We start from the raw sequence: 27,715 nt of genomic DNA on the forward strand, positions 1-27,715 counted from the left end.
AACATTCATGGGAATGCTGGACTGGGAAGCAGGAAGGGAAGCATCCCACAGGCAAGAGGAATGGGCTGCAATGGGGCAGTAGGGAGATGTGAGACCTGGGCAGGGCTTTTCTCCTCTCTGAATCTCAGTCTTCTCATCTGTAAAGTGGGTGGTTTGAACCAGAGTCTCGAAGACCTCTGTCCAGCAGTGAGTTAGAAATACCAACGGAGCAGCAGCTAGACAATCAATGTGATGCCAAGAGAAACCAGGTACAACAGGGCCTAGGCTTTGAGAGGTGGGCAGGGCAGGACAGGGCTGATCAAGGAGGGCTCCATGGGGGACATGGGGGCACCTGTGAGCCAGGGTCTGTGTGAAGCACTCTGCATGGATCCCCACGTTTACTCTTCACGACACCTGTGTTCATTAGCCCCATTTTGTGGATGAGGAAGTCAAGGCTCAAAGATTAAGCAACTTGAATCCAGGGCTGTGATTTTGATCCTCTGAGTCTCTCCCCAATGGGCAGGCAGAGCTCATCTTCCAGCGGCTCCCATCCTGCCTGGGAAACTGGCCCAGGCCTCAGAGTTACCCCTGCACACACTCAGTTCTTCCTTTCAGGGCCCGTCAGTACCCTGTGGGCAGAGAGAGGGATGGTTGGCCTCCTTCTTAGGGTGAACAACTGTGCCAGTTTGCCCAGGACTGAGGGACCCCCCCCACACCCCACCCCAAGGATCAGGAGTCACTTCCAAACCTCAAACTGCCACTACACCTCCAAGACCTCGAACAAATATCTGCCTGTCTCTAAGCCTCAGTTAAAATGGGCATCGGAAGAAGGCTCCTGTCTCTGGACTGTTGTCAAAACATCAGAGATGGTTCACATAAAACTCACTGTGGACCAGCAAGAAAATCTTACCTTCATGCCCACCTCCAGTGCTGATCTTGGAGCATAGTTTAGTTGATTGCCTAGTCAGTCCCCAGCTTCCAGGCTCCTTATAGATGAGCTCAGGGAACTCAGGAGGGCTGACACAGAGCTGTGTGTCCTTGGGCAAGCCCCTTAGCCTCTCTGAGCTTTGGTTCCTTCATTGGCAAAAACAGGGATGCTAGGGCTTCCCTGGTGGCACAGTGGTTGAGAGTCTGCCTGCCGATGCAGGGGACATGGGTTCGTGCCCCGGTCCGGCAAGATCCCACATGCCACGGAGCGGCAGGGCCCGTGAGCCATGGCCGCTGAGCCTGCGCATGCGGAGCCTGTGCTCCGCAATGGGAGAGGCCACAACAGTGAGAGGCCCGCGTACCGGAAAAAAAAAAAAAAAAAAACCACAGGGATGCTAGTTCCGGGGGTTATTGTGAGGAAGGTGGGAAGGTGGGATCCAGCCCAGTGCCTGCGCTCCATAAGCAGCCTCTGAATATGAGCTGGCCCACCCTGTACCTCTGGGGCCCTGCTGTTTGCTGCAACCCTGACCCCTGACCTGGTGGAATGAGCTGAAAGAGTGATGTGGTTCCCCAGCTCCCCCCCACTCAAGGCCCAGCTCCAAACCCACCCCCACCCGTCGTTCTGTCTCTCTCACACACACACTTTCTTTTCCTGTTGTTTGCAGCTAATTGTTTATTAGGAGATGCAGGCGGCTGTGCCAGTGGGAAGGCTCAGCTTGCTCCGCTATAATTAGGATAATGCACATTAGTCATTTAGTGTAACTCAGAGAGCAGCCCCCTCCCCCGCGCTCCCCTCCCCCGCTGCTCCCGCTGTAGCTCGCTCAGCTCCCAGGCTGGGCTGTACAGGTTTACAGGGGTTCCTGGGGGGCCTGGCCCCCAGCAGCCTCCCACTGGCCACCCACCAGGCTGGGGTTACCTCCTCTCTCTCTCTCCCCACCCCGACTCTTCCCTCCTGTTGCCTTTCCCTCTGTACCTCTCAGTTCCCACCCCCATCCTTGCCTATTTCTGCTCTTTCTCTCTCCCTCCCCAAGGCCTCCCTGGCAGCCTGACCAACGGTCTGGTTAGGTAGGTCAGCCGAGTAGGTCAAGCCCGGTTTCCAGGTCCTTGGGGGAGGGGCCCATTCTCCTATACAGGGTGACCTCCCTCAGACCCGCTCCCTTGAAGGGTGCCCGCCCCCTGCTGCTGTCCACCCCTCTTTCCTGCCCGAGGTCCCTGGCCCTTGTTTGCCTGAGGACTGGACTGGCAGAGGCAGGCCTTTGTCCCAAAAAGGCCTTTCTCCAAAAGACCACATCAGGTGGCTTCGCACCAGGCCCCATGAGAGGCGAGTGTGGGGGGTGAAGGTGGGGTTCAAGAGGGCTGTGGGAGCAGAGGGCCATCTGTCCACCAGGGACAAGGAGCTGTTCCCACAGCTGCCTTCTGTCCCTGGTCCCATAGCCACCGGCACACCTGGCAGCAGATGAATCAGACCCTCTCCCTCCCCCGCTGAGCCCCACCGAGCCTTCTGCATAACAGAAGGGACCTCACATCTGGCCCATTAGGCTGGGGGACTGAGGTCTGGGGCCAAGGGTGTGCCCTGGCCTTGCCGGTTGTTGCTGCGGGCAGGGGTGAGGATGGGGCCCCTCCAGATTTTCAGAAATAAATTATAAAAGAGATGTTCCCGGGGTGAGGGATGCTTGCCTGGAAATACAAGGCCTCCTTGTCTTCAGGAGCCTGTTTGAGCCTCTGGTCCTGATCCTGAGATCACAAATGTAGAAGGACTAACAGACAGACACATGTTCACAACTTACAAGGGCAGGGTTGCTGTGCACTTGGAAGGGGTAGAGCTTCTGTCCCCGGAGCTGATGCCCCTCCTTCCTGCCCCCCTACCATTCCCGCCCCCTCCAGGAGCCCTACCTCTGAGCTCAGGCTCCTCCAGCCCAGGGACACCATCTGAGTTGTCCATCTCAAGGTCCTCGCCCCCAAGAGGTCCATATCACCGCCTCCCGGGTTACCCTTATCTCACCCTCTCTCTGTCACGGGCCCCGAGGCTCTGCACCCCAGTGTCACATGTAGCTTACAGGATCCCATGAGAGCAGAAGCTGGAGGAGGAGGGAGTGATCCCCGGCCCAAACAGTCTCTCGGGACCAGGAGACCTTTCTTCGGGCTCCCCTTGGGATTGCTTTTGTCTGGCAGCAAGGCTCCGGAACGGTAAGAAGGTGCCCCTGGGATGACCAGGGAAATGAGAGCCCTGTTCCCGTGGCTGTGATCTACCTTGCTGGGTACCCAGCAGGCCTTCCCCCAACCCGCGCCCCCACCCCGGGGGCCTCAGGTGCCCTCCAGGTGCTCTGGAGCAAGACTAGATGGTCATTTCCAGCACATAGGGGCTGTCCCAGCAGTAACTTCTCGGGGACCTGTGGCTGCCTGATCTTCCAGTGCCCTGGTCCTCCTTTGAACCCCGGGAAGCATCCCTAGCTCCCAAGTCAGCTGAGCTCGGTTCCTTCCTGCATCCGCCAGTATCTGCTCCTTCCCTCCTCTCTTCCTCCACCTACATCTCTCTGATTTCCTCCTTTGTTCTCCAAGACAAGAAGAGACAAGGGGGCATAGCTGAGCGGTAGCATCCGGTCCGGTGGAGGGAAGGATTTTAGGCTGAGGAAGCAAAAGAAACGGCCAGGAGAGCCCTGACTCAGGAGGTTGTGTGGGGATCTGTTTCATGATGGTGGTAATCACACCCAAACAACAGCTGACCTTTAAAGAGGGCTAACTGGGTGTCAGGCATGGTTGAAGTGCCCGCAGGTAATCTTATAACATGAGCATTTCATTCTTAAAGCAACCTGCTCAAAGAGGGGCCACTATCACCTCATTTTACAGTTTAGGAAACCCAGTAGAAAGATGCTAAGTCACTTGCCTAAGGTCACACAGCTAATAACTGGCAGAGCCAGTCTGACGGGAGCCTTCCAGACCCTCAGTTTCTTTATCGGTAAAATGTGGGAGTAGGGACCCTGCCATCCCTTTAGCTAAGACATGGGGAGTTCCGAGGTAGATAGGAGGAAATGACCTGGCCAATCACCAGTGCTGCTGGCAGTGAGCAGGCAGGAGGGAATTTAGGGCCAAGTGGGGGAAGGGGACCCCTCCGCTGGCCCCTCCCCCAGCTTACTTATTCCAATGTTGTGCTCCAGCCGGGTGGGGCATGGGGACAGTATGGGGAAGCTGGCTCCCCAGGATTTACAGCCCACTAGGAGACAGCAGGAGCCACTGGGGGCTGTGGATGGCTGAAGCCTTCAGTGGCCAGCCCTGACCCCGCCCCCACGCTGCAGGGAGTTCTCACGTATTCACTGGCTGGATGTCCTGCCCTCTGCAGTTCCTGCTGCCCGCAGCCCAGCCCAGGCTTCAGGCACACCGTGGCCCTCAGTGTTGGGGACACAGGGGCCAGAGGACTGGGTTGATGGGTGACATGCAGCCCTGCCCGGAGCTGCTTTGGGAAGGGGCAGAGCCAGGTGGAGGAGGGAGATGCAGTGGCGCTCAGGAAGGGGGTGGATGTCAGGGAGTCACCCACTCCTCGGCTGGACTCCTCCTCCAAGGGGTGGATTACCGCAGTCCCGCCTTGCGTGGGAACATGCCGGTATGGACCAGCCTATACGGCATCTCTGTCAGCTTGGAAAAAGACAGAAGCAGCCCCACACTAGGTGCCGGGCTTGGTGAGCAGATCTGGGGCTGGGTTTTAGCATTTTTGTGCAAGATCCAAACTGCTCAACAGTACGTAGAGGCCCTGTCCTAGTGGGGCAAGGGGAGGGCCATGTTTGGGACCACTTGGCCCAGCTGTCACCTCCCCTTTATCCAGCCGCCCCTGCCTGCTTCAGAACCCACCAGGCTTCCCTGCACACATGGCCCCTGCCCAGCCCTAAGTCATATATGGCAGGCTGAGCAGGGACCAGCCTCTTCTCCTAGATGAGGAAACCGAGGCCCAGAGAGAGGAGGAAACTGCTCAAGGTCACACAGAGTTTCCTGGTCTGGGTTCTTCACAGCCCCCAACAACTAGCCCTCCTTCCAGCCTCAGCGCTGCTTTCGAGGTCCCTGGGACATTCTGCTTCATGTGCCTGTCACCTCTGTACTTGTCCTATTTAACTTAACAGACTTTGACAGGGGACCTACCATGAGTTAAGCAATGCACCAAGTGCTGGAGAAAAGCAGGTCAGCGCTTCCCTCCTCTCAGAACTAAATAACCAATAAGTGATGAATGAATGAATGAATGAATGAACCCTCATCACTGACTCTGTTCCAGGAACTACACCAAGCAGTTTGCTCATTTAGTCATGACAACTCTATGAAATAGGGTCTATTATTCTCATTTTACAAGTGTGGAAGTAGAGGCTCAGATGGGGTTATGTAACTGGCCCAAGGTCACACAGCTAAGAAGTGTCAGATCCGAGATTTCTATATGAATTTGTGTGGCTCCCAAACCACACAGGTTCTTTCTTCCTTTCTTTCTTTTTTTTTAATTTCCTTTTTTAAAAAAAATTCTTGCAATAGCTTCAAACACTTTCCTTCATTTTTAATGACATTTATTGTTTTCTTTCTAATTTTACAAGCAACACATGTTCTTTCCAGACAACTAGAAATACATAAAAGCATAAAGTAAACAATAGCAAATCATGCATAAGCCTCAGCCCCCCAGAGATGACCACCAATAGCATTTTGATGTATTTCCTCCCAGTGTCTACATAAAAACTGATATCATGCCATATAGCCAGTTGCTCACCATCCTTTGTTTAGTTCAAACTATTTTGGGAGCATTTTCCAACCTGAGTAAAAAAATTTTGGAAGCCTGCATGCTTAGCCATTTGCTTTTATTTAACCATACCCTGCCTTTGGACATTTAGGTTGTTTCTAATTTTTTACTAATAAACAGAACATTGTGGTGAATATCTTTCCACATAAATTTTTGAGCCGATTTCTGCTTAGTAGATTCCCAAAGGCAGAGTTACTGGGGCAAGGAGCATGAACGGTTTCAAGGCCTTCAAAACATATTTTGAAATTGCTTTCTAGAAAGCTTGCCCAGTTTACCCTCCGACAGCAGGTCATGTGATCGCCCCATATCTTAAAGCCCTTACTCACACCGGGTATCACTAATTGTAAAAATAAAACCTTTCTCAAGACATAGTGTTTTTCTACTTCAGCACCCCACTCTGGAGTAACTGGTATATCGGTTGCTAATTCCCCATTTTGCTGATGGAGAAATAGGGCCTTGGGCTGCAGAAATGACATGCTTGCCCTGGGTCAGATCCACCCAGCAGCCAAGGAAGAGCAGTGCTGGAACGCAAGCATCCCTCCTACCGGTGAGAGCCCTATTCTAGCTCTTCAGGGTCCTCAGTGGAGAGTTTCCTCCACTGCCACTGTCCTGGGCCAGGGGAGTGTACCCCCTAGGTCACACCCCTCCTGTGGGCCTGGAGGTCTGGGTTGGGAGGGGTCACTGTGCATAGCCCATCCTTGGTTTCTTGATCCTAGACCGCATGGCCCCTAGTGCTGTCAAACCCAAGTCCATGTGCCCGATGCCAAGTGAGGCCAATCAAATTGAAACGTTGGAGTTTGGAGCAGAAAAGGTTTACTGCAAGGTCCAAGCAAAGAGAACGGGCGGCTTGTACTCAGAAGACCTGAACTCCCCGGTGGCTTTCAGGCGAGCGTTTTTTAAGATGGTGCTAGGGGAGAGGGTCAGAGGATGCCTGATCAGCTTGTGCACCTTCTTCTGATTGGTTGGTGGTGAGGTAACGGGGTGATGTTTCCAGAATCTCAACCTTCTGGTTCCAGCCATTCTGAGGTCTACACGCTTGTGGTCAGCATGTAGTCACCATCCTCCACCTGGGTGGGGGTCTTAGTTTCAGTAGAACAACTCAAAGGTAGGCATCAGATTGTTGTTTACATCCCTGCAGGAGGAGTTAGGAGCGCTGTGATTCTATTGTCCAAATCACTAACTGCTTGTGCCTGCTCTTGTGGAACTCTGGGAAGGCCTAGGAGACCGAAGCCTTTTTCCTACAGACAAGAAATGGGGGAGAGGGAAAGGCTTTTGTACCCCGGAGGGCCCTCCAGGGTCCTGCTCGATTTCACTAGGATTCTCACCACCTGCATCCACCCTGGCTCTCACCTCCTCTCACCCGTTCATTCATCCCTTTGTAGAATTGGCACCAGTGCGTGCCCAGCACTGTTCTGGGCTCTGGGTGCTTCATCTTGCACCATCAGCATCACCACGTTATGCCATGCAGGTCATGACCGCTTCAGCATCTCCCAGCCCTTCCTGCTTAGCGCTGTGTGGTCCAAACTCCTATGATAATATCAACGCCTGGCATCCTTAATAAACACAGATTACCAGGTCTCTCCCCTGGACATTGTGACTGTGTCTGCCTGGATCCAGCCCGAGAATCTGTTTGCTATTGCTGTTTTGTTTTCTCTGGCTGATTCTTAGATTCAGGCAAGTTCAGGAGTAAGAGTAGAAGGATCCCCAAGCACCAGACCTGAGGTGTGGCTCTTACACACACACACACACACACACACACACACACACAGAGGTAAGCAGGCCAATCCCTCTCCCAGCACAGCCTCGTGTCCTCTGGCCCTGCTGTGCCCCTCAGCCTCAAACTCACCAAAGCTGATGACAATCTTTTTTTTTTTTCCGATTTACAAGCGATTAGTTTTAATTTGGGGACAATTAGAGATAGAAGCAGGAGGCATCTGATCTTGATTAGAAGCAGGGAGATGGCCAGAGGTGCCCCCTCCCCCAGACTGCCTGGCCCTAGCCTCCACGCAGATTCATTTATCTATTCTATAGGTTGGGGAGAGGGACTGGCCTCTGTGCCTGGGGAGAAGGTGTGAAGCTTATCTGGGGCTGGGCAAAGGCCCCTGCTGCATTCCCAGACACCTAGGGCCAGCCTGAGATGAAAAGGGAGGGCCTCTATCCAGCCAATGGCCCTGAGCAGGTGCCCCCAGCCTTATAAGAGGGTAGAACTGACATCTGTTAAGCACCGACCGTGTGCCACGCCAGGCACTATGCAAAGCTGGTCTAGACCCAGTGTCTGCCCAGATCCCAATCCAGCTGGAAAAACAAAAGCATAAACAAGTACCTGCCTTCTGGTGTTGGACTGGAGATGGCTTGAGAGACGAAGGGGTCCATGGACCAGCATCCTGCCCCCCAGGAAAAATTCACAGAAGTGGCTGAGACAGATCATTGATTACTTGCATCTCACACTTATACCAGGGCCAAGCTCCTGATCAGCCAGAGCCAGAGCTGGACAGAACAAAGCAGTGGTGGCAGTGGAGGTATCTGGGAAGGCTTCAGGGAGGAGGTGATGCCTAAGCTGGGCATGGAAGGATGAGGGGACCCCCACACCCCACCTCCTGGGCAAATGTTCTCTTGGGTGCTGGTGGGTCCAGTGCCTTTCTTTAGGTCCAGTGAAGCCTCTCTTCATGCCTTAGTCTCGTTCTGGAACAAGAAGGGAAGGATGGCTTCTGGCTCTCAGCTGAGCATAGTCTTGAAGTGGCCCCAGGATGGTGCTCCCAAGGGTCCCTGAGGTGGGCAGGTTCAGGGCCCAGGGGAGCTGGTGGGAGAGGGGATGGTTGGAGGTGGGGGGAGATGGGAGTTCAGACCTCTTACATCCACAGACACCTCATCCTTAGTTACCAAGCTGTTAAGAGCTGGATGTGCCCTCCAGGGCTGAGGGAGGAAGGAGCTGGCTCAGCTCAGCTAGGAAGGGTCACATGCCAGGCACAGTCAGGGGAGGCGCTGGGAACGCCTCAGCCTCCATCATTATCCCTGTCTGCAAAAGCTGCCTGATCCCAGCCTGTCTTCCTCCTCCACCCCTATACAGTATCTCCACATCTTACTGGGGAAACTGAGGCCGTGAGGGACAGAAATAGCTCATCCCCATCTATTATTAACCTGCTCGGGCTGCCATAACAAAGTCCCAGAGACTTTTACAAAAACAACAGAAATGTCTTTTCTCACAGTTCTGGAGGCTGGGAGTCTGAGATCAAGGTGACAGCAGGGTGGGTTCCTTCTGAGGCTTCTCTCCTTGGCTTGTAGACGGCCGCCTTCTCCCTGTGTCTTCACATGGTCTTCCCTCTTGTGTGTGTCTGTGTCCCAATCTCCTCATTTAAGGACACCAGTCATATTGGATTAGGACCCACCCGTATGACCTCATTTTAACTTAATTACCTCTTTAAAGACCCCCATCTCGAAACACAGTCACATTAGGAGGTGCTGGGGGTTAGGACTTTGACGTATGAATTTGGAAGGGGGGCATGTAATGCTAACCATGAGACATGATGAGACAGGGAGAGCCCCTTCCCTAGGGAGACAGAAGCAGGGAAGCCAGACCCATATGATTCCTTAGGCCCAAGGCCACCTAGACGGAGGGAGAATCCGACTGCTGCTCCCAGGAGAGGGGAGGCTGCTGACAGGAAGGCAGTACTAAGTCTGGTCCACAGGGCGAGCTGGGCTGAAACAGAAGTCAGCAGGTGGAGCCTGGGGTCCGGGGAGCCAAGTGGGGCAGGTGAGAGGCCCGGGGGCGGCCGGGGTTCAGAACTACCTGTCACGGGCTTCCTGGTGGGGGGCCTGACGAGCAGGTGTGTGCCAGGCTGTGTATGAGCATGGGTGTGTGAGTGTGTGTGCGTGCGTGCTCCCCTCTCAGACTGGAGGGAGTTGTGTTGGGTGTTTCCAAGGTGGGGCAGGTCCAGGCCAGCAAGTCCACCCAAGCGGCACCCCTGGAGCACTCCTCCTTCACCTCTGGAACTGGCTGAGCTCGGCTCCGGGTTGACCCTCCCTTACCCCATCCGTCTTCCTTCAGGGAAACTTCTAGAAGCTTTTCCTTCCCAAGCCCATTCCACGCTCCGTGATGCCCGGAGCTTAGAGCTCCTTGTGAGATGCCGGCCAGCGTGCAGCTCAGCACACGCATGTGTGCACACACATTCACACATCGTGTCTCCAAAAACTTGATCTGCTGGCAACTCCCCCAGTCTCCCCTTCCTCCTGGCAGCCCCACCACACCAGACAGCTTCCAGGGCCTCCCCTACCTCCCTGGGAAAACTGGGGCCCAGAGACATCAAGCAACTTCCTTTAGGCTCCAGAGTAATTGAGCCATAGAGCTGAGATTAGTGCTGGGGTCTCAGGAACACCCCCGCCCCTACTCAGCCCACAGAGGGGTCTCAGGGCCCCAGAGGATAGAATGATTCATGGGTGGTGATGGGGGGCGGTGCTGTGTGTCATGATGACATCAGTACAAAATGGTAGTACTCTAATACCATCTTTTCTGGCTCCCTTTTCTAAATGCTAGTTGCCTTCTTAATATAAGTTGCTCCCTGTTTCAGAAACTCAGTCTCCTTATCTGCAAGGTTGCTGAGAGAGATCAAGAACCCCCAGCCCAGCAACCCTGCCCTGACTGGCCATCCAGTCTCCTCTGGGATGCCCCATGGAGGGCGCTTTCATTAGCCCATGGCATCCCAGTCAGTGCTGGGCAGCTCATTCAGAGAATTGCATTCATTCAACAAAAATCTGAGGGCGGAGGGGTGCACGCAAGCACATTTCTCCAATCCCTTTCTCCACGCCCCTCTGAGTCTGCTGCCTATCTGGTGGCCCCGCCCCACTGTGCCTCCAAGGGGTCCAGGTGGCTGGCCCTGCCTGAGGTTGGGACGGTGAGAGGGCCAAAGGGGACTAAGTGCCTTAGTCTTAGTAGCCTCTGGGGTCTCCTGGGGATGGTAAACGAGACAGGGCCAGTGGTTCTGACATCCACATCCCTACCCTGTCCACCCGGCCTGAGCACTTACAGCTCAGGGACAACCGGTGCCCTTCTCCAACCCCAGCAGGACAAGCACGGTGGCCTCTCCCCATCTCAGCTCAGTACCTGAAGGTCCTGGACATCCCACCACCTGTAGCAGTGCCCCCTCGTCCCCTTGGTCTTTCAGCTACTCTCAACATCCCTGTGAGGGGGCTGATGTCACCTCCTCAATTTTAGAGATGGAAACCGAGGCTCAAAATGGGAAGCAAGTTGCCTCGTGAGCGTGGCAGGGAGAAGCCTTAAACTTGAGTCCTGAAGCCTCCGTTTGCCTACTTCCTGCTGCTTAGAAAGCAGTTGGTTGGCTGCTGTGCCTGGCCCAGGTCATTACCCCAGATCCCACATGTGTGCCTGGGCCAGCTTCGCCCCAGGCATCAGGGACACCTTCTCAGAAACTCCAGTGGTAACCATGGGGCAGGGATTCTATGCAGCAGCAGGGAAGGCTCCCGTCTTTCCAAACGCCTTCCTATTCTCATCTGGGACCAGGCTGCGCATCTCTACCCCATCATCGGCAGCTGGCTTACCTTGCAGGGCTGCAGGACGTCTAGTGGAGAAGGGTGGCCTGAGAACAGAGTTCTCCTGGGAACAGAGGGAGCAGTCTGATGGTTAAAGCATGGGCTGCCTAGAGGACCAGGGACCAGCTGGTCCTAAGGACTGCTCAAGCAGGGCCCTAAGGAGTCACACAGACTAGGTGCCACTCCTCTTAGGACACTTGACCCAGGGCCTTTGTTGTGACCCAAGCCAATTGCCTCATTTGTTAAATGAGAAAATTAAACCACAAATTAAAAAACATCAGACATAGACACCAGAGCCTCAAAGGCAGGGAATTTTTAGTTCATCGCATTTATGAGGAATTGGGTGTGAACATTTGTGGAACCATCAAGGTTTCATTGATGGTGGTAACATGATAATATGCATAAGTGGCAAGTAACCACCATAGCACTGATTAGGAGTCTCCTTGGGACGGAGTCTCTGCGAATCACTCAGTGTAGATCAACAGTGATTTGTTAAAGACTTGTTCAGTGCAAGGCCTCGTAGATAACTCTCACGCAAGGCAGGATGAGAGGTTCCCTCAGAGAAGGGCAAAGCTCTGAGGAAATTCCCAGGAGTAGAGGTCATATCTTGAAGGGCTTCGTGGAGGAGGTGGCATTTGAGCAGGGCCTTAGAGGAAGATTCGGATTTGGATGTGTGCAGATAGGATAGGAGAGAATCCAATGCAGAGGGCACAGCATGAGCATAGGAGGGACGGTAAGGCAGCATCGGCCAGCGCTAAAGCCAGAAGTTGTCCAGTTATGCTGGCAGCAGGAGCCTGGGAAGAGGAATACTGGGGAAAGGGGAGCCTGGAGCTCATTGTAGAGGGCCCTGAATGCCACACTCAGGCGCAAGGTGAGTTCTGTAAGCAGAAGGGACAGTCTTTAATAATACACTTTTGCATTGTGTTACATAAATTATAGAGCAATTTCTTGATTCTCGAAAACAAATGACAACACAACATCAAAGGTGAGAAACATGGCTCAGGGGTCCACTGGAGTCTCTGAGAGCATGTCCCTGCCCCCTAAAGGGAGCCTGGCTGCAGGCACACATGTGGGATCAGGGGTAATGACCTGGGCCAGGGCACAGCAGCCAACCCAACTGCTTTCTAAGCAGCAGATCCAGAACTGGTTCTCAAACCTCAGACCTCCCCATCTTGGTCCTTCCTGTTCCTTAACAGTGTCCAACAGGTGTTGAGCTGGGAATAAGGAGCCAACAAGGTCCCATCTGTGTCTGGGAGAAACAAATCCCTCTGGCTGCTATAGGGGGGAAGGGTATGCCAGGGAAGGGAAGAGCTGGGGAGAGGTGAGACCCACTTAGACAACGTTATGTTGTCATAGCAACAGGAATGAAGCCAAAGCTGGAGCAGGGGCCTGGGGATGGAGGTCAGGGGCAGCCGGGGACAGACCAGAGAGCCAAGAGGTAGAATTGCTACAGCTTGGCGGGATCCTGCGAGGATGGGGTGAGTGGCCGAGAGAAGGGAGAAGTCAAGCCCGAGATCCCAAGGCCCACGTTTGGGTTTGGTGGACGAGGATCAACTTCCCAGTGTGTATTTGTGGGGTGGTACATATAGGGGGTAGGGGGTGATGTGGGATCCCTGGGGACCCTGCACCATCTGAGGCAGCTGGAGCAGTAAAGGAGTAGAGGCTTGGGTTTGAAAGCCAGGTGGCCCCAGGTTCAACTCCAGCTGCTGGCCCCTTTCACTCATGTGACTTGGGTAAGTTATTTAAGCATCCGGCACCTTCATTTGTAAGAGGTAAGAATAGGCTCTCCAAAAAGAGAAGTTACTGATAGAAAACTGGGTGAATCAATGGAGATCATAATAATACCTGGTTCAAAGACTTGATGAGGATCAAATAAGCCACTGCCTGTCATAATAATGCATGAATAATAGTTTAATCTTAATAAACAATGTTAAATCGTTAAATACGTACTGTACTGTACCATTAATAATGGTAAGAGTGAAAACTTACCACCTCGGCATCACACTTGCTCTTAGCCCTCTACGCACATGACTTCGCTAAGTCCCTACAATAGCTCTTTGAGGCAGAAACAATTTTTATACTCATTTTACAAACGAAGATGCCAGAGGATAAAACCTCTTTAAACCTTCACAATGCTTTGTACCGGCATTAGCTTTACCCCTGCATCGCAGATAAAGAAATGAATCATCAACAAGAGGGCAATTAACACACCAGCAAAGGTGGAGCCTGGCTTGGAGCCTTGAGGATGGAGAGCTGGGCTGAGCTCGGCTTGGCTGGGAGTGGATGGCCCTCTGTAAGGGTGGGAGGCTGGGGTGCCCTGGAGTCCCAGCACAGCCTCTCCTGACCACTGTGGGGTCTTTCTTCTGTCTGTCCCCAGCCTCTGGCCGCTCCCACCCAGCCAGCCCCAGTCCTCCGGGGCCGCAGGCCAGCCCGGTGCTGCCGGTCAGCTACCGCCTGTCACACACGCGGCTGGCCTTCTTCCTGCGGGAGGTGCGGCGCACGCCTCCCACGGTCACCAACGGCTCCCTGCAGCGCTCCGAGCCCTTCGTGGTGTTCCAGACCAAGGAGCTGCCCGTCCTCAATGTCTCCCTGGGACCGTTCAGCACCAGCCAGGTGGTGGCCCGGGAGCTCCTGCAGCCGTCCAGCACCCTGGACATCCCCGAGCGCCTGACGGTCAGCTGGAAGGTGCGAGCCTTCATCGTCCACCCCCGCGTGCCTGCCTCGCAGCCCGTGGCCCAGGTGCTGTTCTACGTGGCCGGCCGGGACTGGGATGACTTCGGCGTCACCGAGCGGCTGCCCTGCGTACGCCTGCACGCCTTCCGGGATGCCCGGGAGGTCAAGAGCTCCTGCCGCCTCAGCGGGGGTCTGGCCACTTGTCTCGTGCGCGCCGAGCTGCCCCTGGCTTGGTTCGGGCCGCCGGCCCCGGCTGCACCACCCACTGCCCGCCGCAAGTCTCCAGATGGGCTGGAGCCCGAGGCGACAGGGGAGAGTCAGCAAGCCGAGCTCTACTACACTCTCCACGCCCCGGATGCGTCGGGAGGCTGTGGAGGAACACGGCGGGGTGCCGGGCCCGGGGGCGGGGCCCGGGCCGAGAGCCCGACCCAGCACCCCCTGCTGCGCATCGGGAGCATCAGCCTGTTCCGCCCGCCCCCGAGAAGGACCCTGCAGGAGCACAGGCTGGACAGCAACCTGATGATCCGCCTGCCTGACCGGCCCCTCAAGCCTGGGGAACTGCTCAGCATCCTCCTCTACCTGGCCCCCAACTCCTCCTCTCCCTCCAGTCCCAGCCTGGAGCACTTCACTCTCAGGTACGGGGGTATGGGCGGGGGTCTGGCTTCCCTTCCAAGGTCAGATGCACACCTGACCCCTTGTAGAGGGCTCGCCCAGACCTGCCCATCCAGCATCCTAATCCCAGTTCTTCCAGTTATCACCTGAGCAGCTTCAGGAAGACAGCTCACTTACCTGAGCCTCGGTGTTCTCATCCGCTTGATGGCCACAAAAATGTCTGCCCTGTCCTCCCTACCTCACAGAAGTGGTGTCATGGTGAAGAGGAAACATCCATTTCCACAAGCATGATATCCAGAATGATAGAATCGGGGCTGGAAGGGCCCTTAGACATTAGCGGGTGCAACTCTTCTATTTTACAGATGAGTAGGCTGAGGCCTAAGAGGAGAAATTGAGATCAGAGAGCAGCCCCTTGCCTGGGAGCCAAAAGATGAACAGGAGAGTGTCCGTGTGTCAGGACATTTGTCTAATCCTGGAGTGGGGAGAAATATTTTCAGGAGTCCTAGCTCTTTCTTTGTGAAGGATACAGTTCAGAAATTCAGAAATGCCTTCAGTCATAGCACATCCCCACAAAATATAATCATGTCTCACAGTAGGAATCCATGGTTTGAGCCATGTTGGGTGATTCTGAGGATATAAGAAAGGCCCCACCAAAATACTCCCCACAAACCCAAGCACTATACATGGGACCTGAAACAGCACCATTAACCTCCGGCTTCTTTAAGTATTGCCTTCTGTCCTGAATGTACTACCTTAAAGTTCAAGTATTCCTGGAGAGAGTCATACCGAATTCAGTGATTAATACCTGAATGTGAATATGAGTTAAATCAGTCATCAGAGATCCTGGGCTGCATTAATAGGAGTAAAGTATGTAGAATTAGGGAGATGATAATCATTCTGCTTTAGTTAGTGTTAATTAGAGCTGAAATGTTGTATTTAGTATAAGATACTACACCTTATGTATTCAGAATGTCCAGAGGAAGGTGACTAGGATATGGGCGACTTGAAGCTATGGCAAAAGAGCAACAATCGGAGGAACTGAAGAATTTAGGCCTGGAGAAAAGAAGACTCAGAGGACCCCTGCTCACCTCCCCAGATGTCTGTTCAGGTGGAAGAGAGCTGTCCTCCCTTCCCCCAACAGAACCCACGGCTGTTCTATTTCAGCTACATCCAGGGAAGAAGTTTCTCCTTTTAGGGACTTTCTAAAGATGTAATGGGATGTGTGCAGAAGTAGTGAGTCCCCTGTCACTAAGATATGCAAGTAGAGGTTAGGTAAAGACCTGGCAGAGATATAATAGAAGGGACTACAGCTTCCACTAGGGCCAGAGGTTGAAGCTACATGATACCAGATCCCCCAAATTAGTTTCAGGCTTTGAGTCTAGAACTCAGGGTAACTTACTCACCTGCTCGCCCTTCTCCCAGCCCCAGCCTAAGGATGGTAGGCAGGTGGGCAGCCCTTGGACCCCCAAGCTGACCCTCTCCCTCTTCTTCTTCTTGCTTTGTCCCAGGGTGAAGGCCAAGAAGGGCGTGACCCTTCTAGGAACCAAGTCACGGAGTGGCCAGTGGCACGTGACCTCCGAGCTGCTGACTGGGGCAAAGCATTCAACAGCCACCGTGGATGTGTCCTGGGCCCAGGGCACACCACTGCCCCTCTGGTGAGCCAAGGTGGCTCCTCTGCCCACCTCTTTGCAGGACAGCACCGGGGAGGGGTGGGGGAATTCTTGACGGAGGAGGCCAGGCTGGCGCAAGGGCCGGGGCATACTTTCTGGGGACCCTGGAGGCCAGGCTGGGGAAGGTTCAGAGGACCCCGGGGAAAGGCCACTGAGGAGGGCTGGGGTCCTCAACGAGGGTTTCGGAGCTCCTGAGCTGCTCCCAGCCCTTCCTCCTGGGCTCTCCTTCCTTCCCCCACCGCGCAGGGAGGACCAGGGGCCCCTGGAGATCCTGCAGCTGGACTTTGAGATGGAGAACTTCACCAGCCAGTCAGTCAAGCGGAGGATAATGTGGCATATCGACTACCGTGGCCACGGTGCCCTGCCTGACCTGGAGCGGGCTGTCACCGAGCTGACGGGCATCCAGCGGGACGTGCAGGCCATCCTACCCCTGGCCATGGTGAGTGCACTCACAGGAGGCAGGCGAGCTCTGCGCCTGGCACTGGAGTGGGCCAGCGGCTGCTGAGGGGCACGGAGGTGGGAGAAGTCCCCGTGGAGGGGGCACTTGGTGGGAGGGCTTCCTGGATGAGGTGACCATGCAGTGGAACCTTGAAGGTCCCGTGGAGGAGGGGATCATACAGTAGTCAGAGAAGATGAGGAAGGTGCTTTAGGCAGGGGATCTCCTGGGCAAAGGTGTGGTGATGGGAATGGGGAATAGTTTGTTCAAAGGAGCTATGGGTTTAGGAAGAGTGCCGTGGAACGATTGTCTGGTGCCCAGGGGCACGTGGAATAGCCAGGCAAATGTGCTGGACGTTACTCTGAGTCCGGAGAAAGATGGAAGATGTTGAGAGGAGATGGTGGAGGATTGGGGAAGCATCGTTTTCTGGCAGCAGAGTGAGGTAGACCCTGAAGGCTACCACGGGAGTCCAAGTGAGCAGAGCGTCTGAGAAGGCACATGAGACCAGGTAGATGCATCTGTCTACCCACGTCCCCAAGGGAAGGATACGCATCTGAGGAGTGGGGACAGCTGGGAGCTGCCGGGGCTTGGCTGGTGGTCCTGGGAGAGCAGGGGACCTCAAGCAGCTCAGCAGAGCCCCGCCCTCCTCTCTTCCCTGCAGGACACAGAGATCATCAACACAGCCATCCTGACTGGCCGGACGGTGGCCATCCCTGTCAAGGTCATTGCCATCGAGGTGACCGGCCTTGTCCTAGATGTCTCTGCCCTGGTGGAATGCGAATCTGACAATGAGGACATCATCAAGGTGAGCTTCCTGGAGGTGGGGGAGCCTGGGAAGAAGGCCTCGGGCCTTCCGGGGGAGTGGAACCCCAAACCAGAGGGGAATTCACATCCCAGGCAGGTCCCCTTGGTAGGCAAGAGGAGGGGAAGTGGCAGGGGGTGAGGGGAAGAGCATCCCATGTCCAGCCTGAGCAAGGGGAGGTCCTGGAGGGCTTCCTACAGGAATGTGGAAGAGACCTTTTGGCAGGCTGAAGGGAGAAAGCAGCACTGACAACTTGAATTCAATCCCCAAGTCATTATTGAGCCCTTGTTGTGTGGCAGACACCAGGTAAAGCAATAGGGGAGGGGGTCCTGGGGGGGATCTCAGAGACATGCCCTGAACCTGGGTGCTGGTGACCAGGTGGAGGAGATCCAGCCCAAGGAGGAAGCCTCCAGAAGCTCATGAGTTAGGCCAGGAGTGAAGGTTGTGTAAAAGGACCCACTCCAGGAACACCCACCCCAGCCCTCCACCTCCCAAAGGCCTTGCCCTGAGCTCCTCCCCAGATGCCCCCTCTGGGCAGTGGGTCCTCCACAGCCCAGCAAACAGGACATTGATCTGACTTGACTGGCCCAGTTTGCTACCTCCCCAGGAGGGCCTCCAGATTTCCTCTGGCTTTGGACAGTGGTCAGAGGTGAGATGTGGGGAGGAGGCAGTGGGGCAGGCAGTGATGCAGGAGGGCATCCAGCCCTGGTCCCTGTGGGATTGGTGAGCTGTTTGCCGTGCCAGCCTCCAGCTGGTGCCAAAATCAAATGATTGGGCAACAGAATCTGTTTTCTGTTCCCGTAAATCCTTCAGCAGGGGGAGTGGGGATGTGGGTGTCCTCCCTCCCTGGGAGTGTGTGCTTTCTCTCTCTCTCTCTCTCTTTCTCTTTGCTCTGCTCTGCTCTGCCCTGGATCCCTCCTGGTCTCTGGAGCCCCGAGGCTCACCTCGTCCATCCCCCCCCATCCAGGAAGAATGTCCCCCGAGTAAGCCAGAGCAGACGGCTTGGTACCACACACCCACGGCCTCCTGAGGGCTGGAAGCCTTGTCAGGCCCATGGGGCTTGTCACTGCTGGCAGGCTGGGACGGGGAGAAATGGGCCTGCTCCCAAGAGCCCTCACGCAGCACCTTCCTCTACCACCCAGACTCCCACACCTCCGCCCCAGAGCAGACCAGAACAGTCACCGTGGCATAGATACCAAAGGGAATTAGCAAAGATTCGAAATGGAATTTGTTTCTGTTCTCACTGAAATACACTCAGGTTCTTTCGGGAGTTTGCCAACATTCTAAATGGGATTTGCCAGCCTTCAGCTGGAATTCCCTGCCTTCCGAAGTGGGAAATGAGCATTTCTAGCAGAACCACTGTCCCACTCCTCTCCACCCACCCCCTGAGATGATTAAGAGAGCTCGAAGGAGTTTGGGACCGTCAGGGGCTCATCTGCACGGATGAACCACAGTCCCAGCCCCTCCCCACCCCCACGAGAGCATTCAGGTTGTCATCAGCCCATAGGCTGCCTGATAGACCCTCCTCCAAACTCAAGGATGTGCACCCTGGGGCGTGTCCCAGTAGGAGCACCTAAATGCATTGCACACAAGATTCACTCCAGGTGCGCCAGGTGTGTGCATGGGCACTTACACAGACACCCGTTGCATCTGCCCTGAAGTACTAGCAGGGACACCTCTGTGAGTGGGCACAGCTACCCACCAAGATGTGTTCAGTGAGCATATGCTCATCTGGGGAACCGTGAAGAATGCAAGGTGGTGTCCAGGTGGGCATGCATTTGCAAAAGCTGCACCTGTGGGTGACAGTTGTCCACCTGTCTGTGCTTGGGGTTCTCTGGTCCTGAAATTTCCTCTCCCTTTCCCTCAGTTCCACCCCTGGCTGGAGCAGCCCCCTCCTGGAAATTAACCAGCTGCCCAGCTGCCTGGGACCACTGGGCCAGAGTCACCTTGGAGGAGCTGTGGGCCTGCCCCTTCTCCCCACCCCCTCCACCTCAACCTCCTCCCCGCCCAGTCGCACCCCAGTGTCCTGCTCAGGACAGGCTACTCCTGTGTACCGTGGAGGACTCTACCCATCAGACACCTGCTCCAGAGCCCAGGCGGTCATGCTGGGGAGGGGAGCCAGCGCTGGGGACCCTCAGCCTGAAGACTCCCCCAAGGTGTGGCCTGCCACATCAAAAACAGCCCCTTACAAAAATATTGGCACACTGGCTTCTTGCCAGGGAGCAAAATCCTCCCAAGGTAGCCACTAAGAGGTGATCTCTGGAGCAATGGAGTGGAAGCTGACACCTCCCAGAGGAATTAAATTAGGGGCCTTCTCCCACCCAGCCTCTCCCCTTCAGCCTCCTGTGACTGGCACTTTCTCTGTCCAATGGCCTTCTGGCCTTCCTTGTCAGAATGAAGTCCTCTGCACTGCCCCACAGGATGACCTGTAGGGCAAGACAGGCCAACCAACCTCTCTCCCCCTCCCCAGGTATCCAGCAGCTGTGACTACGTGTTTGTTAGCGGAAAGGAGTCTCGCGGTTCCATGAACGCCAGGGTCACCTTCCGCTACGACGTCCTCAATGCCCCCCTGGAAATGACAGTCTGGGTGCCCAAGCTGCCCCTGCACATTGAGCTCTCGGATGCCCGCCTCAGCCAAGTGAAGGGCTGGAGGGTACCTATCCTTCCTGACCGGAGGTATGGCCCTTCCAAACACAGCAGATGCTGGGGATACTCACGGGTGACACAGCCCTGGCACAACGTCTGATCTGCATGTGTGTGTAAGGCCCTAGGTGTACACAGTCTGCAGGTCGGTTTTGCAATCAACAAACTTATTGAGCAGCTACTGTGTGCCAGGCACGGATGGGGGCAGGGAGGGGAGCAGGTAAGTGTGGCCAGAGCCTGACCCAGTTGAGCTCTGGGTCCATCAGGAAGCGGTCTTATATATATCATGGAGCGTGGTGGATGAAGGAAGCCCTGAGTACAGGGAAGCAAGTGGCACAAAGGAAAGAACCACCTCTTCCTCCAGAAGAAGTCAAAGCAGGCTTCCTGGAAGAGGTGACTCGGGAGCTAAGTCTTAAAGGATGAGTGGAAAGGAATTGGCTAGGGAGACAGGGTAAGAGCAGTCAAGCAGCAGATAAAATGGAGCAGAAACACCAACACAGGTGCTCACACACCTGTACACGAGTGCCCCAGCCTGGGCACACCAGGGGCACACTTGTGAGTACATCAGTCAGGCACACGGTGACCCCCACTGGGCTCCCTCACTGGGATACAGGCTCACACACCTGGGTGCCCATCTGTGGGGCAGGTCCAGGTGTACTCAGCACACTCCACTCACCCACTCATCGCTGCTGGAGAGAGAAGCCAGCAGGGAAGAGAAGAAAGGCAGAGTGACAGGCAGCTAAGAGCGGGAAGGGTGGAGCTGGAGAGAGAAGCAGGCAGCCTAGTGAGAGTTGGGATCAGTTCAGTTCTGCGGAGATTTGGAAAAGCAAGGCAACATAGACCAGGGCCTCTTGAACTGGCGCGCGACTTGCCCAAGGATGCTGTTGAAATGCAGATTCTGATTCCGTGAAACTGGGATGGGGCCTGTGAGTCTGCATTTCAGGCCAGCTCCCAGTGAGGTTGATGCTCCTTTGAGTAGTGAAGGACATAGTGAACTCTGAAGCTAGATGGCTTGGGGTGAAATCCTGACTGCTATTTGCTAGCTGGGTAACCTTAGGCTACTGTGCCTCAGTTTCCTCATCTCTAAAATAGGCACGTTTACACTTAGCGGATTGCTGTGAGGATTAAATTAGTTAACACAGGTAAAAGAGCCCTCTATGTGAATGAATATTCTGGTGGTTTAATCCTTCTGAAGCACTAGCCAAGCACTGGCCACACCCTTCTCTCTCTCCACAGCCTGCTTTCCTGGGTGAATCTCCTGATTTTCGTATTTTTGGCAATCTGGACAGGCTGAGAATTCCCCAAATTGTCAAGTCCTGGTTCCATTCTGCCTGCCAGTTCCTCCCTCCATTTATCTGTCTCCTCTTGCATTTTACTCTGAGCAGCCAGAGGAAGCCAGGACACACCTCCCACACTCTGCTTGGCAATCTCATCAGCTGAATATCAAGTTCTGTCTGCCACACAGCTGTAGGACACGACGACGCAGCTAAGCCTCCTGGCACTTGAGCAGGGATCACCTTTGATCCAAGTTAGAGCTGAGCCCAGGGCCCAGCAAGTGCTTAGTGCTGAGAAAGAGCCAGTATTTGCTAAGATTTGATGCCAGCTATTCACAGGTGTAGGCGCAGCCAGGCAGGGGACACGGGGTGGGGTGGGGAGTCAAGAAGGTACCTTTCTAGGAGAGGAAAGCCTGGGACTTCGGGCTCCAAGCTTGTCAGAGACAGAAGGGGTGGACCAGGGAAAGCCTTCCACCCACGGGAGCCAGGGAGGGGCTGGTGGGGCAAGAGGGAGGGAGGGACTCATGCAGGTCAGAGCCGGGGTGGGGAGCCCTGACTCCAGGCCTCCCCCACCCAGATCAGCCCGGGAGAGCGAGGACGAGGACGAGGACGAGGGACGACGGCAGAGCGCGAGCCGTGGCTGCACTCTGCAGTACCAGCACGCCACCCTGCAGGTTTTCACCCAGTTCCACACGACGTCGGCGGAGGGCACCGACCAGGTGGTCACCATGCTGGGCCCAGACTGGCTGGTGGAGGTCACCGACCTGGTCAGCGACTTCATGCGGGTGGGTGACCCCCGAGTGGCACGCATGGTAGACAGCAGCACGCTGGCTGGGCTGGAGCCAGGCACCACCCCCTTCAAGGTAAGCACAGTGGGGCGTGCCGGGTGCCGGGAGCCTTCACACAGACGTTCCTAAGACAGGATTTCCAGCGCCTCGGCCTTGGGGAGCAACCCCAGACGGGCCCTGCAAACACACTTCCCCACCTGCCCTTCTGCTTGAAATTCTACCATCGAAGGTCAAGAACCTTGGAGAAGCTTCTCTCTCTGAGCCTCATCAGCCTCTGTGAACCTTTCATGGCTCAGTGTGGTCGCTGAGAGATGTGGCTGCGGAGCGGAGGAGGTGGGAGGGCCCAGCCAGCGTAGAGGCCAGAAGAGGGAATTTTGGAGATCTAGGGACTCAACTTTGACCTTCCTCCTTGATAACTGGGTGCCTGGGTAGATATCATCCATCTCAGAGACTATACATAGTGACCCATGGGCTGAAATCTGCCTGCAGACATATTTTGTTTGTAAAACGATTGACCCAACCGTTTAAAAATTGGGAGTTTCTCATTTTTTAAAAAATGTAAATTTCTGGTTTTAGAAAATATGAATCTGGCAGCACAGGGTCTGCATTCCCGCCTGGCAATCATCAGCTGGAGTCAGTACTGCTGCCTTTTTTACATGAGCATGAGTTCTCCCATTTGCCCCAGTGCCCACCACTCCCTTTTGTCTCCCTGACACTGAGGCTGACCATCAACTGTGACTTATCACTCTACGGGAGGGCTGTTGTTTTCTTTAAAATCAACTCACCTCACTCATCTGTGTTCCTGCCTGGCTCCTGTGAGCCCTTGACCCTTGCTTGGCCTCTGGACCCTGGTTCCCGGTTGCAGACCTAAGGCAGAGCCCAGGAGTCCTGCCTCCCAATCTGCCCCACCCCCTGGGCTTCTCTTCCAGCAGCACTCAGATTCCTCCCTGGTTGGGAATTTGGAGAGGGGTGGGGTGTCCTTCTCTCCTGGCTCTCACCCATCCCCGCCCCACCCTGCCTCAGGTGGTTTCCCCCCTGACGGAGTCCGTGCTTGGGGAGACACTGCTGACAGTGACAGAGGACAAGGTCAGCATCACACAGCTGCAGGCCCAGGTGGTGGCCAGCCTCGCCCTCTCCCTGCGGCCCAGCCCCGGTAGCAGCCACACCATCCTGGCCACCACAGCCGCCCAGCAGACCCTCAGCTTCCTCAAGCAGGTAACTGGATGCCCAGCTGGCCAGCCTGGGGGCTTGGGGTGTGGAAGGAGGACTTGCAGTTTCTGGCCACGAGCCCCCCAGATAAGGGATTTGATAATGGAAGATCTATCTACCCTTTGTGCCCTGTGCACCTGCCCTACTGGGCCCGTGCCCCACCATCTGCCTGGGAGTCTGGCCAAGGTCTCACTTCCTGCACCTGCCATGGTGAGATGCTCCTGTTGAAGGTTCCCACTCCTGCATTTCTCAGAGGGCCCGTCACCTCTGCCTCTACCCCCCAGAATTACCCTCACCCATCTCTGGACCCCCAGCTATAGCCCCCCACTGATACGCCAGGGCACTGGCTATGGGACAAAGGTGGAAAAGTTACAGGTGGGGGTCACAGGGGGGGAGAAGGTGGGCACTGAACACCGAGCCAGAGGTCAGGACACAGGAGTCCTCTGCCCCAACTTGCTTCGTGACCTCAGGCCAGTTGCTTGTCTCTGAGCCCTGCTTCTTCATCTGCAAGGAGGTCAACTCTCAGAAGGTTTAACAAACAGAGGACAAGGCTGGGGTTGAGTATATGTGCGTTCTCAGTCTCCACGTGTCTGCTGGGGGTGATCAGGCATGGAGATACGGTGTGACTCCTGCAGCAGAAGGGATCTGAGTTAGACCCAAGGCAGAATTTACCATCAACTCACCCAGGGGAGAAGGGCGAAGTGGGCAAGGACGTTCTCGGGGCAGTATGGAGCCATAACTCCCTGTACAGAGTTGAGTGGGAGAATTCCCCCTCAAATAACCATTCCCGAGCACCCACCACCTGCCAGGCACTGTTCCAGCACTGGGAAGTCAGCAGGAGTAGATCTCTGATTCCTGTCCTCTCCTCTTCCTCCTCCAGGAAGCCCTCCTGAGCCTCTGGCTCTCCTACAGCGACGGTACCACGGCCCCACTCTCCCTCTACAGCCCCCAGGACTATGGGCTGCTGGTGAGCAGTCTGGACAAGCGCGTGGCCACAGTGACCCAGGACCGGGCCTTCCCACTGGTGGTGGCTGAGGCCGAGGGGGCCGGGGAGCTGCTCCGCGTGGAGCTCACCATCGCCGAGAGCTGCCAGAAAACCAAGCGCAAGAGTGTGCTGGCCACGACCCCTGTAGGCCTGCGGGTGCACTTTGGGCGGGAAGAGGGGGACCCCACCTACGACTACCCCGGCCCCAGCCAGCCAGGGCCCGGCGGGGGCGAGGACGAGGCCCAGGGAGCTGGCCCACCGGGCACTGCCGGATCCCCACCCGAGGCCGTGGGCCCGGGCACGGCCAGCCCGGTGGTGCCACCCACAGAAGATTTCCTGCCACTGCCCACCGGCTTCCTGCAGATGCCGAGGGGGCTGACGGACCTGGAGATCGGCATGTACGCGCTGCTGGGCGTCTTCTGCCTCGCCATCCTGGTCTTCCTCATCAACTGCATCGTCTTCGTGCTGCGCTACCGGCACAAGCGCATCCCGCCCGAGGGCCAGACCAGCATGGACCACTCTCACCACTGGGTGTTCCTGGGCAACGGGCAGCCGCTGCGGGGGCAGGGGGAGCTGTCGCCACCCGCCAGCAACCCGCTAGAGGCCGTGCCCGCCTGCTGCCACGGCGACCACCACAGCAGCGGCAGCTCACAGAGCAGCGTCCAGAGCCAGGTGCACGGGCGGGGCGACGGCTCCTCGGGCGGCTCGGCCCGGGACCAGGCCGAAGACCCCGCCAGCTCTCCCACCTCCAAGCGCAAGCGGGTCAAGTTCACCACCTTCACGGCGCTGCCCTCGGAGGGGCTGGCCTACGACTCAGTGCCCGCCGGCGAGGAGGACGAGGAGGACGAAGAGGCCCTGGGATGGGGCTGCCCAGAGGCGGCGGGCACCGCGCGGCCCACTCCGCCCCCTGACCTGCACAATTACAGGCGCAGAGTCAAAGAGATGGCATAGAGGTGCGTCCCCTGCCCACCATGGCCTGGGCTCCGTGTGGGACAGAGCCGGGACCCAGCTCACAATTGACACGGGCCGGCTGAAGTGGATCTTATGCTCCGGCCCCGGCAGCTTTGCTCCTCCCGGACGGCCACCTCCTTGCCTCGCACCCTACCATCCTCCGCCCCCAGAGGTGGAGGGGCCTTCCCCCTGGAGCTTGCTAAGAGGAGAGCAATCCCAGCCTTTGTTCTACCCTTTCCAACCCTCCTCCTGTCTTAGACCCCTGCCCCAAGACAGGGGCAAGGAGGCCGAGCTTGCGCCAAGGGTCCACACAATGCCCCGCCCCATCCCCCCACGTCCCCTGCTTCCCCCTGTGTGGGGGGCTCTGGGGGGGTCTTGTGTCACAAGCTGCACAAAGACTTTTCTCAAACCGCTATTCAGGGATTTCTGGCCTGCAGGGTGGGGAGGCGGCGGCTGTCTGCCCTGCCAAGGATCTTGCTGTGGACAGAACATTTGGGGGGCAGGGGATATTTGTAGCATCTGCTGGCTTCTGGGTGCCCCCCACTCCCTTCCCAGGACCTGGGAGCTGACTCTCCAGAGGGGTCTGGGGCCAAGCCAGGCGCCTCTCTGAGATCTCAGGACTCCATCCTGTGCCCCCAAGGGCTGTGGGCAGGCCCTCAAGGGGGAGGAGTCCTCGGTCCACCCCAGAGCACTGTGGTCCAGGTGCCCGGGAGCCCTGGGTGCCCCGCGCCCACCCCTCAGCAAGGTCAGCACTACGCCTTAGCCGTCCCTCCTGCTCTGCTGAGCACTCCTTCCTCTCTGCAGGGGCAGCCACCCGCCCCGCTGCTAGGCGGAATCCGGTGGGAAGGGGAGAGGGCGCCAGGCAGTGCTGGGAAGGACCCTGGGACAAGCAAGGCAAAAGGGAGCCCACGGCTCCCCTACCCCATCCCACAGCCACCCCTCTCTCGGGTTCTACCCACCACTGTGTCAGATTTTTCTTAAGTAAATGGAGGCAACCAGACTGGGAATGGGGGCAGCAGCAGCTCCCGGAGAACAGGCAGTACATGGTGGCTGGCTCTGTGTCTCTTCCTTGCGTGCAGGCGCGTGCATACACACACACACACACACACACACACACACACACACATATGGAGGTCACGCTAAATGACATGAGACGGAAACACGGCTGAGCTACCTGCGGTCCTGCTCCTCCTCCAACATCCAGGTCCCTTTAAACCCTGTGGTGCTGGGGGGATGCTCACCTCTGGGGATAGAGGACTTGCTGACCCAGAAATGTGCCCTTCTAAAGAGATGTCTCCTCTAGGAGAAGGGTAGGAGGGTACAGAAAAAGAAGGAGAGAGGCGAGAGGGTTGTATGCACACCTGAGCTCACTCCAGTTTCCTCCTCTGCCTCAGTGCACCTCTCAGAGGGCATCCCTCCTCGTCACCATCACCACCTCCCAGGGAGGCCTCTCTTCTCCAGGGATTGATGGAGACAGTCTGGGGGTCTCCAAGTCAGAAAGCCAGGCAGGAAAGAGCAATGGCTGTTGGGGGGCTCCTCCCTGCTCGGTGGGCCATGGGCTGGCCCCTCGCCCCTCATGGCCTCCCATGGCCCTGGGAGACCTCTCCCCAGCACAGGTAGCAGCCCCAGGGACCACAGGAGACCTGGGGTGGGGGAGGAAGAGCTCGGCCAAGGCTGCCTGGCCAGCCTCCAGTGCCCTGGACAGGTGGCTACAGCAACCAGCATCTGCCCCAGAAGGGACCAGGGGCAGGACTAGTGCTGTGTTGGCACCTGCCCCAAATAGCTGTTGCCCCCACACACAGAAGGAAGCCTGCCTGTCACGATCCTCTGCTCAACCAATCAGGGCAGCCCCGGGGCTGTCGTGAGAATTAGATGAGATCGTGTCTGTAAAGTGCTGTGTGCGGTGCCCAGAAGCAGATAAAGTTCCCGGCACAGACCCTGGCACACAGAGATGCTTAATAAATGGAGTTTGTTGCATCCAGGTCTTAATGTTCAGGTAAGATGTGGGCCTGAAAGAAAGACTTGAGATTGGCCAGCTCTGCCCAAGATGTGTTGGCAACAGAGAATAAGTGTAGCTCAGCGGCAAGGAAGCCGGGAGCTGCTGGAAAGCCATGCAGAGCAGAGCGTGAGGCCTCTCCTGGAGTGTCCAGGACATCAGGTACCTGCTGTTCAAATGTGCCCTGACGGTGCCCTCCTAGAGGGTCCTAGGGGGTGGGCAGGGGGGCCCTCAGTCACTTTTCATCACCCGTGGTGCCCAGAATTGGCAAATGCTCAACAAATATTTGCTAACTCAAGTTCAGACGCAAACTATCAATGGCTTCCCTGTTATCCCTCATTTGGGGATTTTCCATACTCTGCCACCTCACCACTTACCTGCACAGTGTTCCAGAGAGAGATGAGGAGGACATAGGTGTGTGTCAAGGAAGGATGAACATCCCAGCTTGGGTGTGTGTGCAC

The 27,715-nt window shown here is 56.2% G+C and overlaps 1 protein-coding gene across 1 annotated transcript; it reads left to right on the plus strand.

The window, feature by feature from the left end:
• Positions 1–13,498: 13,498 nt before the first annotated feature.
• TMEM132E (transmembrane protein 132E) lies at positions 13,499–26,288 on the plus strand. Its single transcript, XM_073797959.1, has 8 exons — positions 13,499–14,523; positions 16,009–16,155; positions 16,417–16,609; positions 17,268–17,411; positions 19,879–20,084; positions 21,903–22,188; positions 23,137–23,328; positions 24,203–26,288. Exons 1-8 carry the CDS (start codon positions 13,499–13,501, stop codon positions 25,256–25,258), a joined length of 3,249 nt encoding a protein of 1,082 aa, XP_073654060.1. The 3' UTR covers positions 25,259–26,288.
• Positions 26,289–27,715: the final 1,427 nt, after the last annotated feature.

The sequence above is a fragment of the Tursiops truncatus genome, chromosome 20, assembly GCF_011762595.2.
Source record: "Tursiops truncatus isolate mTurTru1 chromosome 20, mTurTru1.mat.Y, whole genome shotgun sequence".
Lineage (NCBI taxonomy): Eukaryota > Metazoa > Chordata > Mammalia > Artiodactyla > Delphinidae > Tursiops > Tursiops truncatus.